The following is a 25,805-nucleotide window of genomic DNA, read 5'->3' on the forward strand; positions in this document are numbered from 1 at the left end:
TTACAATATATTTCACTTTTTTTAAAAAGTATGATTTAAAATGAATGATGGTTTTTTTTGTGATAATTTATAGCATTTTTTTTTAAATATTACAAATGAGAACATTTTTCATTGCGCAGATGATTTTTTTTTGTTCTATAGTTTATGTCTTATGAAATTACTCAAAACCTATTGAGATTGTTTAGGCTTTCAACTATTGTACGACCTCTTGAGTAAAAATATCTAAAAAAAAATACTAAACATTATGCACGATTATAACTTTTAAAAACAGGGTGTAGAACTTTTATGTGGATCAAGCAAATCAAATTTTTACCTTATTGTGTTTTTGTTAAACATTAAACTTTTAAGTTCTAAGTATGGTGTTCCTCTAAATTGTTGAGAATTAATGATGTAATAAGTAACTGACTGATAAATAAATGTTGAGAATTATAAATTCTCCATTGGTTGTGCATTATTATTTTTTTTCGAGCAATCACGATTGCTTATTGCTTTTATTTGAATGTTTTGATGTGCTATCATTTTATTTTCCCGCCAGCACCCTCTGCAGCATCACCGTCGACCGGCTCCTCACGATGCTGCTCCTATAGCGAAACCCGTCTCTAAGTTGCGTCCATATCCTACACATACACGCATACATACACAACTACACACACACACACACTCACACATACATACACAACTACACACACACACACACACACACACTCACACACACATACCCACACACACACATACCCACACACGCATACATATATATACACACATACACACACGCCTGCACACAAACCAATACGCCTACATACACACATACACACACAAACACATACACCTACACACACATACACATACACACAACTACCCACACATTCATGCACACAGACACAAACACACATGCCTACACACACATACACATTTCCCTTACACACATACACACACGACTACATACACACACTCGTGATTGCGAAAAACATTATTTGAATTCAAGATGTCAAAATTCAAATTAATTTTTTTTTCTATTTTTGTTTTTCTTACATAGCAATAAAATTTTGGGTTTTTATTAATCATTTACAGAGAATAGGCTTCTCCCCGTGAACCAGAGACAGCGCGTCTTTCCCAACGGTACTCTTTCCATTGATGCTGTACAGCCGCGAGTAGATGATGGAAGATACAGCTGTGAAGTCTCCTACCAGGGTATACCTATTAGTCGATCTTTTCGCATACAAGTCAGAAGTAAGTGACATACATGTTGATTATAATAAAGTATGAAAAATATCGTCTGTTTTTAAAGCTCAATATCGTTAAAAAAGAACAATAGGGCGATTCTCGAAAAAAATATACCGTGCGTAACACTAAGAGGTCTAGTCTCTGCCCATACGTAAATAGCATACGTTAATCGTGACGTCATCGCACGAGCACATCGTATCGGACGCTAGCAACTTACGCACTCACCGTACGTACGGTAACTGCGGTAGTCTCTGCCCAAAAATACCGGAAGTTCGTTAATACTCACTGGGATAACGAACGTACGGTAAGCATTAAACCACGCCTTTCTTCCTGTCCCTGTAAGCCAATGGAAAATTAGAATCGTTGACATGAGAACGCTCAGGAGACGAGGCTAGCCTCAGTTGTTTTGTTTTGATTCTCCTTCCGACGTCTGCTCTCAATCATAGAAAGATGGAAAAAAAAATTCTTGTTATTACTTACACCACTCGGGTACCCAAATCAGAAAAAAAGGGGCACAAAAGAAGAACCTTTTGACCTAAGAATCATAATGATAATAAAAAAAAGCATTTTTGTTGAAGTTTTTACCATTTTTTTTTTTTTTTTTTTGAAGCATTCAGTAACAAATTCCTAAAATTTAAAATATCAACTAGCAAAGAAAACAAAGCAATGGAAGGTTCTAATTAAATTCATTTTTAATATTTCTTCATTGATCTGTCAATATGATAATGAAATTACAAAATATTCCTAATGTAGCGAAATATCATTCTTTGAAACATTATTTTGAATTGTTTTGTAAATTATCAAAATAGCTTTAACACTATAATATTTTTTAAGAATTTGGCTTAAAGTACTTTTGTGCCAACTCTCAAATAAAAAACAGGCATTTCTGGCACCATGGACATATTCACCGGGGGGGGGGGGGCATTTGTCAATGAGTTTGAAAGTGTGTACTTCTTCTTCCAAGTACATTAAAAAAGAAAAATTACTGGTGTTGAGTTAATACTGCTATCATTTTAGAATTGCATTGCTTCCAAAATCTTGGGGGGAGGGGGAGGGCTAAAAGACCAGTCCCCAAACTGTCCAAATTATGGCCCTGCCCAGGAGGACACTGAACTTTAATCTTTGGGAGGAAAAAAAGTCTTCAATTATTTGCCGAATGGAATGCCACAAATATTGTCGCTGAATGAGGATAATTTTACCTAATAAAACTCCTAATTTTGCTGAAGCGGCAAAAAAATGTATCGAATAAGGAAAATTTTGGGAGGTCACAATGACTTTGCATTGGGACTTTCCTGGGCCTGCCCTTCCCTTCCATGTTGAGATGGTGACACCCTTGTCTGGCTCTGGTCTATAAATTTTAGGCCCCCCTGGCAAAAAATTAGCAGAGCCCCTAACTGGCTACTGGAGTTCTAAGCCACTGAAAGCCGGGGGCCCATTTAGTATAGTGAGCTGCCCCGCGCTGCAGGTAAGTAGATCTGGAGCGGGGGCTAACTGAGCCCAGGCCCAAGGAGTTTAGAAACCCATCTCTCTTTAAATATCCAATGAATGAAATTTAATTTGTATTTATTAGGCTTTACATATGCAATTACGAAAAGAAAAATAATTGCTAAAATGTTTTTTCGTGAATTTCTTTCTATTTGTAGTTTGAAAATTAAAACATCATTCAGAACAATTTGCATAACAGATTATCTAATAGTCGATAATATTAATTTCTGTGACTGCCTGTCCCTAACCGCATCTCCTCTGAACTGGAAATGTCTGCCAAGTCAATACTGGTACTGTTGAATACATCACACTCTAGGATTCCCCGTACCTACCATTTTTGTTCTAAACTGTTGGATGGGGACCTGAAGACAGCTGTTTTTTGATCCAGAGGTCAGAAGACGAGTAATCTCTGGTCTAGCACTCCCAGAGGTATTAATTCTTTGAAGGACTTTGACTGCGACATATTTAACTTGCCCCAGTCACCATTAACAAACATGGAAGATCTTTGACCGGCAGGCATCGGACCTTGGACCCTTCGGGTAAGCAGGAGTCCTCCCCCAAGAGCAAAAGCACCCCCAAAAAATACCTCTCAATTTTCTTCCCCCCCCCCTTCCCTTAGAAATTCTATTGGCGCAGTCTGTACCATGACCCCTTCCAGGTGGGCACCCGAGTTAAGAGTCTGACACCTTACGAATCCGGCCAACACACCCCACCTTTGGATACGGGTTGTTAATCTCTGTATTTATTGCACCCTGTCTCACCCCTCTGAACCTTGAGGGGCCAGATATCCAGTACTGATTATGTCCTGAGGATATCCAAGGATGTCATGATACCCTAAAAAGCATAAAATCTTTGAGGCGGATGGCAAACGGGTTGGCGTGCAAAGCGAGCAGGGGAGTCGGGCCCCCTAGTCTAAACTATTTATTTCTGTGTCTATCTTCTCCGGATTGGCCGTGTCTACCTGTACCACTGGATACAGGGCAAATAGGGGAAGCCATTTCCACTCTTTAACGCCCCTCTAAACCTTTAGGGGCTTCCATTCTTGAGGATATTCTGGGATGTCTCAACACCCCTAAAATCATTAATAGTCACCTGCTGCAAGTGGCTTTGAGCGCCCACAGGTGGCAACCGGGGGTTGGCGAGCCAAACGAGCAGGGGGCAGAGCCTCTAAAATTCCATTACAACTATACTGCAGTTTGTACAGAATATGTTTTAATATTCCTTTTTATAATAAAAGACAGCTTAAATAAAGAAATTTGTTTGAAATCAGCCGAAGGTATACAAATAAAGTGCATATTGAAGAAACAACAATGAACATTGATGTAAATGTGCATTTATTGGTTCCGCAACTGTGTAAAATTTTGTGATGTGTATTATGGGAATGATGATATGTATAGTGAAGAACAGGAATTCCAGATCCATCAATTGGGTGGTAAGGGAACCCTCTGAATTTTAGAAACAATCAAATTTGGCATTATTGTGTGTACGCAGTTTGTTTCTTCCTATATAATCTATTGCGCACAAATCTTTAGACCCCCCCACCCCCACCCATGGAAAATTGTGAAATGAGACCCTACTGTAGTTTAAGGGAGTCCTACGGAAGTATACATGTGTACCTGAGCTTATAGCTATTATGTGCAAAGTCTATGATGGCTGCTGAGTGATGAATTTGCTGCTTTGAGTGTTCAACAAAAAGAAGCAGAAATATTCGAATGCATCAAAAGACAAGTATTTCAGGAGTCTTATACAATGTGTTGAATAGTTTAGATGCAAAGTTTGTCAAACTTTTTTTCTGACCAAAATGTTCAGATTAACCTCACAGCAATGAAACATTGCTTTCCGTCAGCAATATTACCAGCTCATTTGCTCATTCATCATTATGGGATTACCAACTAATTTACCTCATCATTCGGCAAACACAACATCATTTTCAATTCCTAGTATTCATTTATATTTACTGATGGGAGTGAAGTAAAAGATCTTGCAGCTTGGCCCTAGAAACATTGTTGTTTATTTTATTTGTACAAATTAATATTATTCGACACGCAAATGGATCATATATCAAACCTATAAATAAATAAAATTCTCAACCTGACCGTCTCAAATTTCATGAAAGTTTCAGAAGCCCTACTCTCTGACATCTTAAATGTAACAGTAAAACCCCTCCAAACGGCCACCCCACTGATGTGAACAATATTTTATTCTCCGATTTCAAAGAAAATAACATTGTTAAATCTCTGTCCTGCGGACACCCCTCTATTGCCAACAAAAAAATTGTCCCATTAGTGTCCGTATTAGAGGGGTTTTACTGTATATAATTTTTAAAAAACTTTCATACATGATTAGTAATTAATTTCTGAAAGTTGTTAAAAAGCACAGCACTTCTTTCTAACTTGCTGGCAGTGCGTAAAATTTTATAATTCAAGCTTTATGAGAGCTACAGAGCTGTATTATAACTCACTTTGAAGAGAAAGACATGCACTTCAGTTGAATGTGTAACTTAAATACTTTTCGGAAAAAAATTCTCTTTCCCAAAATTTTCAAATTAAAAAAAAATTGAGAATAGTGTCATTTTATAAAAAAGAGCATGATCTTTACTGTATTTTAGTGAATAGGGCCAAACATTTTCAGAGTTCAACAAAATTTTAAAAAGTACATAATTTTAAAATTATTGGAATAAAAAAATGTTTAACTTACAAATCAGAGATGAAAGATAATGAAGTTATCTTTAAAATGCGCTATTGTACAGCTCTGTAGTTCAAAAAAAAAAACTTATAACTAGTGATGTGCTGGATCGTTAAAAGTTCAGATCTGCGGATAGGGATCACTAGTGTCTAGATCCGTGAAAACTACTTGTGGGTCAGTACACGCCAGAAACTGAAAGTAGATAAATTTTAAATCGTGGAGCAACAAAGAAATTGCTATTGCTCGCAAGCATAAAGGTTGAACTCAAAATTTTCTTTTATTGTGTAAACAAGATTATAACTCCTACTTGGAAATTCCTAACAAATATTCAACGCAGAAAATTTCATTCTTTCAACTAGTCCCAATATTTAAACGCACATATATAAGATCTCACTGTTCAAACTGCGAAAAACACTATGTTGGTTTTTAATTAATATCTTCATTAATTCATAGGTGTCCACCAAGGGAAGGTCAGACTACGGCATTGAAAATTTTAGGAGGGTTGTTTTCAAGGTTATTTTTCTCTGCTGTATTTGGGGAAGAGGTGGACACCCCTGGGTAATTAGTGTTACAAAGATGAGACCAAGCTAAGAACACAAAGGTCAAGTCACCTTTTGAGCGTAAAAAAGAATGAACAAAATCGTTTCATCTGTTTGGGAGCTACGATTCCACAAACACACACAAATATACATGTCAAACTTATTATCTCTTTCCTAATAGAGTCGGGGTTTAAAAATTAACTTTTTTAATTTCTGAAATGATACCTTATTTAACAAAATGAAAACACTTAACTTACATAGAATTTAAGAGTGTTTCATGCCTATCTATATTTAGAATTCAAATATGTGTTGAAATTTAAGAATATAAAAGATTTGTTTAAGATCTGGGAAAAACAGATAAGGATACACATCTTTATCTTCCCTCGGACATCCGGCATAACACTAGTCAGGATTTTTTTAAGCCAATTTTTGTAAAAATTATCCTACAATATTTGTTGCAACTGTTCTGAGCCCACTCTGAACATTTGGGATGCATTCATTATAACACATTACAAAAAAAAACCCTGAATTTTTGAGACACAATGTCAAAATTTAAAATTGTGAAAAAATATTTTTATCTGAAATATTTGTGTTGTTACACATCAAAGTAAGGCATATGCAGTTTTCTTTAAAATGAGCTATTATGCAACTCTGAAGCTCCCATAGAACTTGAGTTAGGTATAACATTTCAAAACACTGCCGAGAAAATAGTGTTTAACAAACTCAGACATTAGTTACTGATCAATTGTGTAAGATAGATTTTTTTTTAAGTTTATATACATTTGAGGTGTCAGAGAGTAGTAGGATTTCGCAAAGTTTCTTGAAAATCTGAAACGATCAGCTTGAGAATTTTGTTTATTTTATTGCTTGGTTTAAAATGGAATGACCCACTTACCTGTCGGAAAATAATTTATCTGTACAAACAAAATCAACAGCAAATTTCGTAGGGCCATGGTGCAAGATCTTTTACTTCACTCTTATCAATAAATATAAATGAACGCTAAGAATTAAAAATGATGTTGTGTTTGTAGAACAGTGACGAAGAATGTACTCGCAAATTAGCTGGTAACCCTATATACAGGAGGGAAAGCAATGTTTCACTTCTGTGGCGTTAATCACTTAACTTTTGATCTATTTATAAAGTTTGACAAACCTTGCATCAAAAATATCCAACGCGTGTGATGATTCTTCAATACTTTTCTTTCGATAAGTTCCAATAGTTCAGCAAGTTTCATAAAACTCATTGCGCGGCGAATACAGCAGCCATCTTTGTTTTGACTCTTAAACGTACGTACGAAAGGTTTACGCCAGAAAAATCATGGCGTTAATTTACCGTACGTTCGCGTTTTGGCAGCTGCCTTTTGCGTCCGGTAAGAAAGGGCAGAGACTAGCGAATTTTGTTGCGTACGTAAAAGTGACGTCACGGGTGGGCGTTGCATGCGTTAAATTTTTACGTATTGGGCAGAGACTAGGCCTCTAAGTTATTTATTTTATTCACGTAACTAATAATTGAATATGCGATTAACTGTTATGATTTCATAGTATATTAAAGCATGTATTTGCCACAACAGCATTATTTTCCGATGGCTTCGGTTAGCTGGAAAAAACAAAAAACTAGGCGTTATGCACGGGACATTTTTTTTTTTTTTTTGAGAATCGACCAGTTGAAACCTTATAACAAGAAAACGAAATAGAATTATTCAGTAGATATAGTTGTTCAACTTATCGTCTGTTTTTTTTTTTTTTTAATTTTATGATATTTTGTAAGTCGCAACTGTAGAACTCGAATACGCTACCTTGCAGAGATTTACGAAACTACAGAAAGACGTAAAATTTTCCATTCCACGCCATGTTTCCATTATGGTAAACATAAACATGTTGTGCGTAGTTAGTTTGTGATATGTATTTTAATATTTGCGTAATTCATCATTCGAATCATCATCTACAGTATCATAAATATCCGTTGAAAAACTTAGAGCAATCATTTTTATTTATGTTATTCTGAATGAATTTGAATATAGAAGAATTTACGACCAATAATGAGTGAGTGTAATAAAACGTTATTTCTTGAAACATTTAATATAGCGTCTCAAAACCTTCGTCTAAAATTCGTTTATCGAAGGAAAGAGCCTGATGCATGTAGATGAAGTATGTAGTTCCTAATTTATGTAGTATGTAGATTAAGCTTACTCAGTTAAATCATTTTTATGATGAATAGATTAAGTGTATGAAGATTTCAGAATTTGTTAAAAGGAACACCAAAAGTTAAAATAACTAATGGCAGTAGTTTGATTAAAAAGAAAATTAACACCATATATTCGTGAGCATTTTATTGATGATTTACATACCATGACATATTTAAATCGTTTAATGAACAAATTAGAAAACTCTTCAAGTAGCGAAAGTTAGACGGAACCATTTCCAGAGTTAAGAACTAATTCATTCGCCAATGTAAAACAATTTGCACCAGTGGAACAAAATAAGAAAATATCATCTTCCCCTTTTGATAATCAATCATGTAGTCATATAAATATGTTGTCTAGTATTTAATGTTATTATTTCCACTTTTTTGGTCACATGAAAGCACATATTACAGAAATGTCATGAAATTCCAGAAATCTCGCCGGAAATGTGCGTAAATAAAAAAATTTTGAAAAAAAAAATAGAACCGACTTCAAAATTGCTCTAAAAAGTGAAAAATAATTTTATTCTTTAAACACCATCGATAATGCTTTTAAACATAATTTTTGAAGTTGGCGCAAAAACAACGTAAAATCCAGTTTAACCATGCTTCGTTCTTATTTTTTTTCAGAAAAGCCTCCAAAGTTACGAACGAAACTTTTAATCGCTATTCAAATATGCTGTCATCAATGCATAATGTATGTGATAGTGAAGAAACTGGTCCTGGTTAAATTTATAGTTGTATTTGAGTTATGGCTGTGAATGATTTTATCTATCGTTTTTGCGCCAACTTCAAAAATTATGTTTAAGGGGTCTAAGGACCTTTAATCTTCAGAATTTTCGATTTTCTGGGAAAAATATATGTTATGCATAATTTTATTCTGAACAATTTGATACCTTATTTATTACCATACGCCAAAACCTTTTCGAGTTATTGTAAAAATGCGTAAATTTTCCCTGTAGAGATTTATGTTAACAGCAGCTGTTTAAGCCTCTTTTTCTCAGGTGCCGATTTCTTTGGTTTTCTGGTTTTGCGCGCATGATATTTTAGAAAGTTTTTTATATATTTCCGTAAAACTTTTCATGCATATTTGTCTGATACATCTTAACGATCTGAACCTAAATTTCAACTAAAAAATTAAAGTTAATATTTAAAAATAAATATTTTTTTACCCAAAATTTTGGAAATTTTCGATATTAACTTACCAAATTTCAAAAAAATAAATAAATAACTTTTAAAAAATAAATAAATTTAGGTTCAGGTCATAAATATAAACCAGATAAACATACATTAAAAGTTTTACGGACATATATAAGAAACTTTCTGAGATATCATGCGCGCAAAACGAGAAAACCGAAGAAACCGGCACCTGAGAAAAAGAGGCTTCAACAGCTACTGTTAACATAAATCTCTAAGGGGAAAGTTTAGGCATTTTTACAATAACTCGAAAAGTTTTTGGCGTATAGTAATAAATAAGGTATCAAATTGTTTAGAATTAAACTGTGCATAACATATATTTTTTCCAGAAAATCGAAAATTTTGAAGTTTAAAGGTCCTTAGACCCCTTAAAAGCATTATCGATGGTGTTTAAAGAATAAAATTATTTTTCACTTTTTAGAGCAATTTTGAAGTCGGTTCTATTTTTTTTTTCAATTTTTTTTTTTATTTCATTCTTTTTAGTGTAAATGTAAGTATTTCAGAAATAATAAGAAGTTACCATCACGAAACTTCACATTTTTTTCTTAAAAATGCTCCATACTAAAAAAAAAAACTATTGACACGCGTTAAACTTTAAGCGATTGGCACTAAAAACTTATCTTTGTTCCTCTCTGGAAATCATGCGTAGTTAATTTAATTATAACCATTTAAGTATTGCGTTTTTCCTAACTAATTTACATTCCACAGCATCTAAGTTGCTCATGATGCAATCCTGTATTTTCTTACTTAGCCCCGATCATCTGTTATCGGCATAGATGATAACGATAAAAATACTACAGAGTAGTCGAGTCAAACCTAATGGTAGCATTGTGAAGGCTAAGCAGATCCTAATCACTGCATCACCTCGCTTTCAGGTTAGGTTTACCCCTACTATGGAGCAATAGTACTGAAGAAAGGAAGATTTTGATAATTCACATAGGGTTACTATAAATCAGCAGGGTTACTAAAATAAAATTATTTACGCCAAAAATGAGACGACAGCGCCAGTTCCCCATTATCGAAATATCCCTTGAAGAAATTTGATGCTTGCTTCAGAGAAGCTTTCATTCAAAATTATCATTACAATTACTATTAATGTTATTGTTATAGGGCACCAAAGTTTTATAACAATGAGTTTCCTATTGTCGCGTAGATGAAGATAGCGAAGACAATGCGAAAGCTAAATGAAGCGAATATTCGTTAGTCTCAACTCGAGATCTTTATTCAGAACCACGAATGAACGTTATATCTCCTTATATACAACTTGAGAAAGTGCTGGAACTTTCCAGATTTGGAAAGATACAGAAATTAATAGAAGATTCGAGAAAATACGGGAAACAGTAGAAATGAAATTTTAGTAAAATTCACTTTGTCCTAGTCGGGATTTGAACCCGGGTTGCTCGTGTGGGAGGCGATAATTCTACCACTGAGCCACCGTTATCCACGGATGAAAAGAGCGAACTTCGCTACAAAATCATTTAATAGGGAAATTGCATAAAATTTACTGTTTTTTGCCCATAACTTTTTTTTTAAAGAACAAATATGGTCAAACAAAGTAATGGGACCTAAGTTGAGCCATCCCCTATCCATTAAAAAAAGAATCATCAAAATCGGTTCACTAGGTGAGACGCTATGAGTGGACAAACAAAAAAAAAACATACATACGGAATGAATTGATAACCGCCTCCTTTTTGAAGTCGGTTAAAAACAGTACTAAATGAAAATTTAGTTCAAACTATATCAAGAATTGACGAATATTGAGTGGAAATGGCTGCCTGAGAACAACTTACTGTGTTATTTGCATTAATTTTTAGTGCTTAGTGGTAACTCTTGGTTTTTCATCTTTTTCTACACAGACCAGAATATCCACAAGTAAAAAAGTCACTTGATGCAATTCACTAAACGTAAAAGCATGTTATACGTTATGAGGTTTGTTTGGTTTACCTCAACCAGCCACCATTAGCAAGTGTTAACCCTTACATTTTTTAATGATGTTTTAATAGTTAGCGTTATTATTATTATTATTATTTAAATATAAGAGAAAGCGACTGTATTATGAGTTTGAAGGTTTTCATCATTTTTCAGTATGATATAACGAGTTATTTTGATGAGTTTTACGGTTTGCATCGGATAATATAAAATTGTGTATGTGTGTGTGTGGTTTTTATTTATTTTTTTTTTTTTGTCATGTTGAGAACTATTTATTAGAAAAATGCATTAAAAGAGTTTTTGAGCAATGTTGGAAGAAGGGTTCAAACATAAGGTTTTAAGATACTCTGATTTTAGAGCATTGTACGAAACATTTAATCAAAGAGTCTTCATTTGTATATTCTCTTGCTTTCTGTAAGTTTATTTTTTAACATAATACCAGTGATTTTTATATAATAACATTACTATTATTATTATTAATTATTCATCTCTATTTACATCAATATCTGTAAATGTCGTATTAATCCGTTTTTTTTATGTTTTTAAATAATCATATAATAAGTTAAACTAGTTGACCCGTGCGGAACTCCGCACTGTGCTTCGAATCGTTTCATAAGTCATTTCGCTCTTTAAAAATTTCAAAGAAAGAACATAATGAAGAATAACCGAAAAAAGTGAACGGGAAAAAGTAAGCGCACAAGAGAAGGCATGTAATTTGAAGTAATCAGTAACAAAACCTCGTTAAATATAACGTTATGATAATTTGATCATCGCTCACCTTTCGGTTGTACGTATTTTCAATGCAAAAATAAATATCATTAAAAGTGTGACTGAGTGACAGTGAAAAAGCAGTAATTGTACATGTGAAAATACAGGTTGTGGCAAATACAGTCCTGCCCATGTAAGCATCTGACGGGAAAAAAAGAAACATTAAAGAAATATTTATTGGCACGGATTCGAACTGGCGCCATTCTCATTACAGCACGACACTCCAACAAACCTAGCAATTGCGACTTCTTTTTCGAATACTATTCATTGAAGAAATGCGTAGTAAAAAACAGCAAAAAACCTTTTTGCCGAAAAAAAAAATACGATCATGCATCTATGTTTTGTCATTAGCCAGCATGATACGATTTAAAATTATTCGTAAAGCATGGAATCTGATTAAGGAAACAGGAAGATCACATTTCTTACTAATGAAGTTAATAGTAAATTTTAATGTTTTATATCGTATTCGAATAAAAAATTAAAGGTTCACTGGGTGAAACTCATAGTTTCAATTTGGGGTTGTATTTTTTATTTGTATAAAAGGTCGAACAATGCTTTTAGAAAAATCTACTTTTCAGCATACAATGAAAATTTTTTTCTGCACAAAAATATTGCCTTGAGGTAAATTTGATACTTTTTTTTGTGCTAAAGGAGTGGAAACACCAAGTAGCATTTCCATTGCATTTATTTTATTACATGTGTTATCTGTTGTATGTTATGAGTACATGTAATGCGTAATATTAATCTAAATTTGCTATTATGTCGGACAGCCCGAGCTTGCCCAGAGTTCAGTTAGTTTATAGCCGAACGCTCTACCGAAAAAAAACTTATCAATTTAACCGAACAACTAAGTCCAGTGCTTTTAAGCTTTATTAAAACACACACACACACACATATAGGTTAATTTTATTTTTTTTTCTTGCCAAAAGCGATGCAAGAAAATAAAAAAATGTATTAGAACTTTGCTTAAAAAAAAAAAAAAAAACTGCATAAGAACTTCAAGCTGCATCAAAGTATATATAAGATAAGATATTGAAGAAAAATGTTTTTATTTTTGAAAATTTTTACAATTTGTTATCGCAGGCTGCTCAAACCGTTATAACTTAGATGGCAGCACGTGTTCATCATTTAACAGCACGGTTAAAATACAAAATAAATTGAACTATGCTCTTTTTTAAGCGTAGCTTTTCGAATGTAGTAAAAATATGATATGCTATTTGTTTTTTTGCAAAAAGAAGAAAAAATATATATTTAACCCTTCAAATTGAGGAAGTAATTTTTTTATTTGTACAAAGAATCAAAAACTCATTAGAAGAATATATATTTCAATATACGATTTATTATTTTTTTCTGAGCAAAAAACAGTTCTATTGTAGTCTGAAATCTCAAACCTGTTACTTATATTTTCGCTTACATTATGCCTTAATTTTCTTATCAGAGCCAAAGATTTAAGAAAAAAAAAAAAACTTACAATTCACAAGTAATTTAGCACAATGTCACATCAAGTTTTCATAACAGCAAGGCGCGTTTCCTTCTCATTTATTCTATTCCCTCATATCTGTTATTTACTTAATTAAGTATTCATGTAATGCGTGACATTTCTCTAATTTTTTCATGCAGACTGTCCGGACGTGGTCCCGAACACTTATTCTCCGGGTTACGATGAGAATGCTCTGCCGATCAAGCTATTTAGCTCTGTAGGTCATCGTGCAAGTTAAAGTTATAAGTTTAACGGAAAACCTCACTCTGGTTATTTAAAACAGGTTTTTTGGCTGAAAAAAACAATTTTTAGATCCTGGGTCTATTTTTCGTCAGTAGCCAGCACGATAAGCTTTAAAATAAGGTGTAAATCAAATAAATCGATCAGGAATTGACGAAAATCTGGCGTAGAAACCAAAAACAGGCTACAGAAATAATATATAAGGATATTATGTCGGACAGCCCAAGCTTTCCCGAAGTTCAGATAGTTTATAGCCGAACGCTCTACCGAAAAAAAACTTATCAATTAAACCGAACAACTAAGTCCAGTGCTGTTAAGCTTTATTAAAATATGAACACACACAAAGGCTTTTTTTTTTTTTTTGCCGAAAGCGACGTAAAAAATGGAAAACTGCATTAGAACTTTGCTTTAAGAAATGCATAAGAACTACTGGCAGCATCAAGGTTTTGAAACAGCAAGAGGCGATTTCGAAAACTTGAATTTTCGACCGTAAGTCTTTTTTTCGTCATTGGACAGCCTGATAAGTTTTAAAATGAGAGGGGATTAATATATAAGATAAGATATTGAAGAAAAATGTTTTTATTTTTGAAAATTTTTACAATTTGTTATCGCAGGCTGCTTAAACCGTTATAACTTAGATGGCAGCACGTGTTCATCATTTAACAGCACGGTTAAAATACAAAATAAATTGAACTATGCTCTTTTTTAAGCGTAGCGTTTCGAATGTAGTAAAAATGTGATAAGCTATTTGTTTTTTAGCAAAAAGAAGAAAAAATATATATTTTACCCTTCAAATTGAGGTAGTATTTTATTTATTTGTAAAAAGAGTCAAAAACTCATTAGAAGAATATATATTTCAATATACGATTTATTATTTTTTTCTGAACAAAAAACAATACTATTGTAGTCTGAAATATTAAACCTGTTACTTATATTTTCGCTTACATTGTGTTTTAATTTCCTTTCCAGAGCCAAAGCTTCAAAAAAAAAAACACGTGCAATTTCGAAGTAATTTAGCACAAAATCACTGAATGTTTTTATATCAGCAAGGAGCATCTCCTTCTCAATTATTCTATTCCCTCATAGTTGTTATTCTTTTACTTCAGTGTTCATGTAATACGCGATATTTCTCTAATTTTTTTGTTGCAGATTGTCCGGACGTGGGCCCGAACACGTAATCTCCTGGTTACGAAGAGAACGCTCTGCCGATCAAGCTACTCAGCTCTGTCGGTCATAGCTCAAATTAAAGTTATAAGTTTGACCGAAAACCTTATTCTGGTTCTTTAAAACAGGTTTTTCGGCTAAAAGAAACAATTTTTAGACCTTGGGTCTATTTTTCGTCAGTAGCCAGCACCATAAGCTATAAAGTTAGCCGTAAATCAAAGAAATCGATCAAGAATTGAGGGAAATTTGGCGTAGAAACCAAAAACAGGCTACAGAAATAATATATAAGGATATCTCCCTTTGCAATTTGATTGATTTCAACAGTGATTTTCTTGTATTATTCTTTTTTTTTTCTGAATAAAATGTTTTCACCCATCATGATAATACTATATAGTGAAATGGCAACACGCTATTGAACATTAAAGGATGGTGACATTGGATATTAAGAATGAAGAAACTTTACATGAGGATAAATCTTGTTTTTTTTTTTTTTTTTTTTTTGATACAACTAAAACAAATAATAAGAAAGAGTGCAATTGATACAGCAGATAGGTTTCACGCAAATGTACTGCACGTTTATTTCAGGACCCGTGTTAGTAAAAAAATGCAGCATGAAGAACCCAAAACAAAATAGACGTCAATTACTTTTGATTTAATACAATTTTTTCTTGGTCGAAAGTTTTAAAATTTCAAATCATAATTATCGTGTTTCAGCCATTTATTTGTTTATACCTACTATTTTATTCCTTGTTATTAAAACGTAGAACAGTTGCGCTCACACAAAGGATTAAGGATTTTCTTCTGTTTTTGACATTTAATTTTTTCTTGTTATAGAACTTAAAAATATTATTTGCCCCTAAATTTATTTGCAATTAGATTTTTTAAATACTGAGTTTCGTTTATTTGTTTATACGTTTCCATGAAAAGGCAGACTCTGTTCACGCTAGTGTAAATATTTTCTACTTTCCGGTGTACGTTTGACTTGTTTTTTTATTATTACAAAATCTCCGCAACGGCTCATATTTGTTATTAGTTATTTCATATTTCTGTAAACACAAAATCTCCGTTTTGTCATTTTAGAACATTTTCTCATCTACAATCTATTTCTTTATTTGTACATGCGTAATTCAATATTTCACCTTAAATTTTACATTCTTCCAAATGCAGTTTTTCTCTCTTAAACAAATATTTGTCTGCAAAACTTATGAATAAATCAAAGTTTCTTAGGGTAGATCTTAAATTCATATTTCCATCTTTCTCGCTGTCTTCTTTTACACTTATTCCAAGCTTTTCGCTTCTCCTGAAGCGCAGTTTTTCTCAGTAGCAACATGAAAATAAATCCTGGTTTCCTTAAAATGGAGATGCGTGATTGATTTTTCCATATCGGTTGGTCGACTGGAGACCTTGTTAGTTCGTATCAGCAATTTCAATCTTTCTTTGAAATATCTTCCTCTAGAATCTTGATCGTATCTGAAGTGTAAACCGTGAATCTCTGCTTCGTTCAAAGCACGATTTTATCCATTCAAATCTTTGTAACAACTGCAGGATTTCCGTCTGGTAAACATTGTCAATACTGTGTATGTGCACATGTGCCTTAGGTTTCTTAAAATATAAGGTTTTCAATTCATTTGAATAATATGTCTCTTTTTGTCGTGTATTTTTTATTTAATTTATTTATTTCGTTTCACAAGTAATATTATTTAGAAAAATAAATGTGTTCTATAAATACTATTTAATTGAATAACTGGAAAATCGCCCGTCAAGGTATTACTGGTGAAAATTGCTCCTGCATTTGAGCGAAGTAATTGCCTCTTTTTGAAATATGAAATTTTGATCCTAACTCCAGTGGATTAACCCTAAAATTCAGTAGATAGCCTTCATTTTTGAACATTTTTTCATTTCTTCATTCTCCTAAAATTAGTCTTACCAGTGAAGCAGTTAAGTTACTGGATTCCTGGATTCAGTTCAGCCATGTAAAAAAAAAAAAAAAAACGCATTTCCATGCATGTCAAACATTGCCAAAAAATACTATCAAATTATAAATAAATTACTAAATTTTTGGTGCTTCAACTTTGAAATAATGGCAAGAGTAACCATGGCAAAAGTAAGGCTCCTATATATGTAGCTAGGGCTGCTATACAAATAGGACAACGTATTAGCTTCAGTTTAGCCATTTTGGATCGGGTTTTTCATTGTTCACTGCTAGGGTTACCACGGCAAAGTTTCGGATTTCGCCAAATTTGCCGAAAATAATATTTTACTAGCTGCATGCCCGGCGTTGCACGGGCTATTTAAAAAATGAAAGAGATGTCCAATTGATGTTTTTGTATTACGCTGACATCAGTTTCTAAAGCGCTAAGGAGTAAATAAATACGCGTAATGCAAGGTTTGCAAAACACCAGTAGAGCATATTTTTGTCAAAAATCTCTTTAACGTTAGTCATAGTTATCAATGATACAAGTTATGAGTATCTTCAATTAGCACAAAAGATAAAAATATATGCATTATCAACTATAATACTCTGTGCTCACGTTAAAATGAATTACATCTGATAGACTATATCTGAACTATTTATATACAATTACAATCACCTTTTTACATAGAATGACACATACCTTTTGGTTGATTACGTGAAACTAAAGCACCAAGACTAAATAACTACCAATAAGCATTAATTTAATACCAAGTCATCAGATTTTAATTTAGCTTTAGTTAAAATCCTTAAAAACAATCTTTTTTGTTCAACTCTGTTTCACAAAGAAATCCAAACAATTTTAATTTAACATGTTCTTTTAACGATATAAACTGTATTTTAAAAATAGAAACAGGAAGGAAAAAGAGAGTTATTACAATTCGAAAACTCACCCATGTGACGGGAAAAAGTCCAACAAAATAAACATAATTAGTCGCACATCCTAAGTGTACCAAAATATGAGGCCGGTGAATGATAAACTTACACTACAATCAATAAACATAGCTAAAGAAATAACTTTCATATGCTCAAAAGAGTTAAGAACGTTGAATGTAAAAAATAGAAAAAAGACAGACGATAAAATAAAGGCTATATCCGAATAGGACAACCAATTTTAAACTAATTTAAAATAAAATTCTGAGTGGAAACATTGTTTTAAGACTTGGACAGCAGCCAAAAGAATCTCTTTTAAAACAATTATTAGAATTTTACTTGCTTACGCATATGCAAAATGGCAGCAGGAAAGAAATAAAAATTCCTGAATAACGTTGTGTTAATTAACGTTTTAATTAATATCTCCTCTTATTAAAGTAGCACAATTACGAGATTAGTCCTATTGTTTTCTTTGGAAAATTTCGAATTGATCGGTATCTCGTTTGACTCTCGATTCGCAGCGGTTCTCGAGAAGATCGATCTTCAGACAGACAGACAGACGGACGCGAACAGATTTTAATATTATAGTGGATTAAGTAAACAATTCACGTGCCGCTAGTAATTTCCCACAGTGAACAATCACCACTCGCCAGAAAAGACAACCACGCAAACATGCTCTCCAATCCAAAGTGGCTAATCTTAAGGGGTCTAAGGACCTTTAAACTTCAAAATTTTCGATTTTCTGGAAAAAATATATGTTATGCACAGTTTAATTCTGAACAATTTGATACCTTATTTATTACCATACGCCAAAAACTTTTCGAGTTATTGTAAAAATGCGTAAGCTTTCATCGTAGGGATTTATGTTAACAGCAGCTGTTTAAGCCTCTTTTTCTCAGGTGCCGATTTCTTCAGTTTTCTCGTTTTGCGCGCATGATATTTCAGAACGTTTTTTATAAATTTCCGTAAAACTTTTCATGCATATTTGTCTGATACATCTTAACGATCTGAACCTAAATTTCAACTAAAACATTAAAGTTGATATTTAAAAATAAATATTTTTTTACCCAAAATTTTGGAAATTTTCGATATTAACTTACCAAATTTCAAAAAAATAAATAAATAATTAAAAAAAATAAATAAATTTAGGTTCAGGTCATAAATATAAACCAGATAAACATACATTAAAAGTTTTACGGACATATATAAAAAACTTTCTGAGATATCATGCGCGCAAAACGAGAAAACCGAAGAAACCGGCACCTGAGAAAAAGAGGCTTAAACAGCTACTGTTAACATAAATCTCTACGGGGAAAGTTTACGCATTTTTACAATAACTCGAAAAGTTTTTGGCGTATGGTAATAAATACGGTATCAAATTGTTCAGAATTAAACTGTGCAAAACATATATTTTTTCCAGAAAATCGAAAATTTTGAAGTTTAAAGGTCCTTAGACCCCTTAAACTGATGCGTTGGCTCGTATATGTATATGTCACGAGCCCGGGTGAGTTTCATCGAATCTGCAACACGAAAGGGGGTGATAGAAAAGATCAAGCTAAACGTAGAACCACCCATTATCGTTTCCAATCCGTAACCGTAACCGAGTTATGGTAGATATCAGAAAAAATATTAAAAAATCAAAATTTTGAGAAAAGGACCAATTTTTGAGGTACCTAGGGCTTACACACAAAATAAGTACATATTTGGAAAGATCACACTAAATCCTACAAAATAACACTTTTTCCATTAAGATATTTTAATTTAACAGCGAGCTACAAGCTTAGGTACATTGGACACACTCAGAACTGAGATGGTGCCAAAGTTTTCAATCGACATTTTCAAAAACAACCGTATGAACTACAATTGGTCAAATCTACCAAAAACTGGCTCAATTCACTAGCTTTTAGATGATAAAAAACAAATCTTATCAGGGTTCAAGTTCAACAGAAATTTAGTCTTTTGTTTGAAACAGTATAAAAAAATGCATTTGTAAAAAAGGAAAACCAGCAATGAGTCGCACTTTGATGTTTCACGTAAGCATGTAGCTTTCGTTGTTTAAGAAAATGATATTTTTATGTAAAAATATTAGTTTTAACATTTTATTAAGTGAGAAAGCACAAGAGATAACGATAAGTAGAAATAAAAGAAGCATTACTTTCTCGTGCTTTTCACAGAGGAAAAAATCAATAATTAAAAGTTAAACTTCCATCAATGAGTATATTTAATCAGTCTTCGAAATTTAAAGCAATTGCTGAAATTGGTCACCGCCACACCTGATACACGCTCTTGCCCTTTTGCGAACGGAAACAACCGTTGCTCTCAGTTTAATTTCCTTTTTTTATTTCACTACTGCTTCATCAAACTGGTTGCTTAATTCCTGCAAACTGGCTACATCTGGTTGGTAAACTTCTTGTTTAAGGTATCCCCAAACAAAGAAGATCACTGGAGTCAGGTCTGGTGGTCTAGGTGGCCAAGGAATAGGGTACATACGTCCAACCCATTGGAGATTGTTACATTGAAATGTGTTCCACTGAAATGGCAAACGTGATCGAGCTTAAGTTATAGTGGCGCGTTGTGTCCTAGAAATACTAGGATGTCATTTTGTCGGCTGCTAGAGAAAAATAGATAACAGTCCTGGTTTCAGGGGTAAGAGATAATAGCGCATTTATTTTATTTCTTTAGGAATTACTCAAAAACATATTGGACTTATTAAATGAGGTGCAAACCTTAAATTTGCTTCGAGAATAATAAAAAAAAACGTGTAAAAATATCTGGATTAAAAGATGGTAGACTACATATATATTATTAGAGACACATTCACTGAAACCTTGGATCATCCGATAAAAACAACCAACATAAAGCAGGATCACAACGAAACAGCACAGGCGACCTTGGGTCGCGCAGCCAGGGCCGAAGAGTCGACGTCTACGAGCCCACCCGAAAATTTCTTCACCGCGTCGGTTAGGCCACTAAAATGATGACGAGAGTCATCTTCCTGGCGTAGAGTTAGGGCTTCCACCGATTGGGGCTAGGAGCTAGCTTGTATCACATCGGTAGCTCTGAAGGTGATGGTGTGGAGGCTGGCTCATGCCGCGCCATTTTCACACATGGCCTGTAGCGCTGGGGCGAAGAGTTCGTCTGGAAAACGAATATATGGAATTACTCTTTTAGGGGACAGACTCCGGGCGACGACACAGAAGGGCGGCTGGCAGCTCGAAAGGCTATTACAAAAAGGGCGTTCGGCATCCGGAAAGGCTCTCGTCTACTGGGGCTCGTCGGTGATTCTCGTCTAAGTTTGCATCCACTTCGTTCCGGGATCATGAAAACATAGAGATTCCCTGTCTTTTCTCGTCTGCGATAGCATAGTATTGACTTCAAATGAGATAAATTATTGCGTTTTAAACTAATGTACTTATTTTTCAATTTTTTCTCCCGCCTTGTCCACCCATGTCTTCCAATCCTCTTCTTCCCAGGCATGTTTCGTCTCGGAGAGGAGCAGGAATGAAAAAATTCCAGCTGTAGAAAAACAGGTTTTCTTATGTTTCTTTCTGGTGCTGGTGCAAAGCGCTAAAACAATATTCTCGTTTTATTTGTTTTTCCATAGAAATTGTGACAAACCTTGTTGTCACAAAGATACTGTTCAGTCAGAAAATCCCGAACTGCATTTGAAAGTGAGCAGGGTTACCATCGTGTTGAAAAATGATTTCCGCTCTCTCCGAAGCAGAAAAGGGAACAAGATCACGGTTCCGCCGATGTTAAGGAGTATGTGCTGAACCGAGTAATGGAAAATCCAAGTGCGATTTCACTCACAAAGTAAAGTAATGAAAATATTGTACCAAAAAAAAGTATCACCTGTGCCATTTCACACTTGTACAAGCATTGCGCAATTCATATTTAGAAAACAGTTAACATTTTGCAGTGTCTCGTTCTAATGGCCATTGCTAGCAAGATACACTGCTTGACAATTGCTAAGGAACAATTACATTTTTTTGGAATAGTTAAGAATAGATAATGATTATAGAAACAGAACGAAATATATAGTTAGTAGGGAGGATGTGCCTTTATTATAAGTACAAAATAAAACAGATATTAATGCATCAAAGAAGTAAAAACTAAAAAATAAAATAAATAATCCTACTTGGTTGATTTTCAAATAACCACAAAACATATCTAAGTCAGAATGATGGAGACACGAGAATCTTAATACGATGTATGATTACCAGGGACACTAATGCACAATTTACATCTGTTTTCCATACCCCCCAATAATTATTGAGGAGTGCTTGGGGGATGTTTTCCCACTCCTCTCTCAATGCGGATTTGAGTTCTTCTACTGTTTTGGGAGGGACGGTTCTTAGCGCAACACGTCTGAAAAGAGCCTCCCAGACAAGTTCAATTAAATTTAAGTCGGGAAAGTAAACAGGCCACTGCATACGGAGAATGTTTTCACTTTACAGTGCGTCTGACACTTCAATGCTCCAGTGTGGCCGTGTGTTGTCGTCCGTGAAGAGAAAGTCTGGACCTACAGCCCCCCTAAAAAGACGAACGTGGTCCAGCATAACATCTCTGTAATACATTTACGAAGCATCGCTTTCTTATTCAAAAATTTGAAGCGGTGTTCTGCCATTGTGCATGATGCCTGCCCACACTATGACGCCTGGGCCGTACCGATCACGTTCACAAGCAAATTTTTGCGCATAACGTGTTCCACGCTCTCTGCACAGTAGTTGGTGACCAGAATCACTTGTCCCACTGAAACGAGATTGGTCAGAGAATATCACTCTAGACCAATTTTGACGATCCCACCAACATGTTTCTTACACCAGCGTAATCTCTCTCGACGACGTTGTAGTTGAACTTGGATGCAACGTACGAACGTCCGTGCATACAAACCGACATTATTTACTCGCCGTGAGATGGTTCTTGCAGAAACATGCGTACCGGTAGTGGATGTTAGATTTGCAGCTATGTGTCCAAGAGTGAAATTTATGTCCCTTTTTGCTGCGAAGGCTACATAGCGATCCTCTGAAGGTGTGGTGTTCCTACCACGACCCCCAACATGCTTTAGCAAAACATTTCCACCTTCAGCGGCCTTCTTTAATCCGGAGATGCCACTTTTTGATACACCCATTGCAGCAGCCACAGTGGGGACACTTTGACCTGCTTCCAACCGCTCGTCCACGATCGTAGATACTCAAATAATGTCTTGCTGACATTTTACTCTTAAGTATTTCAAGAACCAAACAGAATTTCAGAGAAAAACCTTTTTTAACATCCAGCACTATTTTTGTTAAAAACCAAACAGCGTGAATTTTCGTACAGATCTTGAGTGTGTATGCACTTTTTTTTATACAGATAACGAGTCTTGGTCTACCACGCCATCTGAACTTGAATTTATTTTCATTGGCGAGGTGGTTGAGGTACAAATTTGCATAAATCACTTGTTCCTTAGCAATTGTCAAGCAATGTACATTGAACACTATTTTGTCCGAAAATCACTGTGAACAGATGAGTTGTTGTTCACTAGAGGGGGCATCATAAATTTGCATAACTGGCGTCAATATGCCGAACATAATCTTTTTTTAACCCGAAGCTCATCGTTCCCAACTCGATTCAGCTTAAAATGCTTGGCTTGGCGTAACCGGAGATCATTTGATCGGTCCGTATGTGTTTTGAGGTAACTTAACAGGAAACACATATTTAGAGTTCATGGAACAGTATTTGCCTTCCTTACTTGATACTATTCCTGTTCCAGACAGAGTGGAAATCATTTTCAACATGATGGAGCCCCTACACATTCTTCAAATGTTCGGGATTTTCTGACTGAACAGTTGCTCCAATGGGTTGGTCATACTAGTCCCATTCTTTCGACACCTAGACCATTAGACTTGACTCCAGTGGATTTCTTTGTTTAGGGATACTTAAAACAAGAAGCTTGCAAAACAGATGTAGCCAGTTTGCAGGACTTAAGCAACCAGCTTGATGAAGCAGTAGTGCAACTAAACAATGAAATTAAACTTAGAGCAACGGTTGTTTCCGTTCGCAAAAGGGCAAGAGCGTGTATCAGGTGTGTGCGGCGACCAATATCAGCATCTTTTTTAAATTTTGAAGATTGATTAAATGTATTTATTGATGGAAGCTTAACTTTTTTATTATTGAGTTTTCCTTATGTGAAAAGCACCAGAAAGTAATGCTTCTTTTATTTCTACCTAGTGTTATCTCTTGGTTTTTTCACTTAATAAAATGTTAAAACAATTATTTTGATATAAAAACATCATTTTATTATACAAAGAAAGCAAAACACTTACGTGAAACAGAAAATTTAAAACTGAAAATTGCGACATTTCACGGATTTTCCTTTTTCAACGAATGCAGATTTTTGCACTGTTTCAAACAAAAGCCTGATTTTCAATTGATCTTGAAGCTGAATAAGATTTGTTGATGTATCATATGAAAGCTTGTAAAATGGTCCAGTTTTTGGTAGATTTAACCGATTGTAGTTCATACGGTTGTTTTTGAAAACGTCGAATGAAAACTTTGGCAACATTTCAATTCTGAGTGTGTCCAATGTTTTAAAGCTCACTGTAAAATGTGACTATCTTCATGATGAAAGTGCTATTTTGTAGTATTTAGTCTGCTCTTTCAAAATATGTACTTATCTTTTGTGTAGGTTCTACAAGAATCTCAGAAATCGGTCGTTTTCTCAGAATTTTGTTTTTTTTTTACTCATTTTTCTGACTTAACCATTTTCTAATCTACCATAACTCGGTTACGGTTAAGGATTGGATACTATAATTGATGGTTTTATGCTCCGCTTGGGCTCATCTATCACACCCTTCCGTATGGCAAATTCGATCAACTTCACCCTGTATAAGGGCCTTATATATAGCTGCTTTAGGCGCGAGTTTCATTGTTGTTTACGTCAGCGTAACTCGATCATTGACTGTTTTAATACGAAGATGTTTGGATTATCGTGGATCCGTCCGAAGAGTCAGTTAGCAGTTTTCTTCATTAGAAGTCGTTAGGAAAATTTGGTTCTTTTTAAAAGCAATTTTGCTAATTTTCCTCTATATATTAGATGCGAAGAAATTGACTCCATGCCAATACCTGCACAAATACACACCTAATAAACAGTATAGATTGAAGTGGAGGATCTGTTTTTCTTCATGTGATATTGCGAAATTCGGCAATTACCAAGTTAAAAGTCAATCAATGCTGTTTTTCTTGCATATTTTACTAGCATATATATATCAGCAAATTTCTTATCTATACGTCTTGCGTAGCTAAGCTTAGCTTTGTTGTAATGACGTGCACAATTTTCGCTAATCTTGTTTATATATATATTCTTAAATGGTACATTTTGTACTAAGCAGTAAGTCAGTGGTAAGACAGCACAAAATGTAATATACGAAAAGCCCGGTTATACTGCCCAGAGACTGCACTTTCGTAATTGTTATAAGCTCATCAGTCTGGAATAGATAATAACCGAGCTAGAGACAAAAGTCATCTCATTGATGTAGAGAGTGCCAACAACCTGGTAGCTAAAGCAAATTTAAGGCACCAGCGGCAGTTCGCGGATTTGGTGGGGTTCACCTCGTCAGTTGAATGTAAAGCTTGGGTAAGCAGAACTATATGCAATATACTGACAGCTCCATTATGCCATACGGAAGGGTAGGGTAATAAGTTTAAGGGCGGCAGCCGACTGCATACAGTAAAACCTGCAGAGTTGGCCACCCTTCTACGTTGACCACCTCTCAAAGTAGACCGCTTCTGTCAGACGCAAAAACTTAGTCCTTTATCATATACATCAATCTCTATAAGTTGACCACTCTAAGTTTCCACTTGCATACTGCAGCGCAAGTGGTCGACTTACACAGGTTTCACTTCATCTTTGCCTATAATGGACGAGATGAACGGTAGGTGCGGACGTTCGCTGGAGAGCTAAATTTACTTTAGCGACCTGTTTGAAGGCACTCTCAACTTCAATGAAATGACATCTGTTCCAGCTCAGGTTTTGTCTATTCCAGACTAATGAGTTCATAACGAAGAGGAAGCTGCAGTATCTGG

General features: G+C 34.5%; 1 protein-coding gene across 1 annotated transcript in view; it reads left to right on the plus strand.

Annotated features, from left to right (window-relative positions):
- The window catches only part of LOC129223437 (cell adhesion molecule Dscam2-like), a 157,639-nt gene that overhangs the window by 77,343 nt on the left and 54,491 nt on the right, over positions 1-25,805 (plus strand). The window contains exon 7 of the mRNA XM_054858050.1: positions 1,072-1,230. Within this exon, the coding sequence (XP_054714025.1) occupies positions 1,072-1,230 (159 nt within the window). The remainder of the gene's footprint in view (positions 1-1,071; positions 1,231-25,805) is intronic.

The sequence above is a fragment of the Uloborus diversus genome, chromosome 5 (genome assembly GCF_026930045.1).
Source record: "Uloborus diversus isolate 005 chromosome 5, Udiv.v.3.1, whole genome shotgun sequence".
Lineage (NCBI taxonomy): Eukaryota > Metazoa > Arthropoda > Arachnida > Araneae > Uloboridae > Uloborus > Uloborus diversus.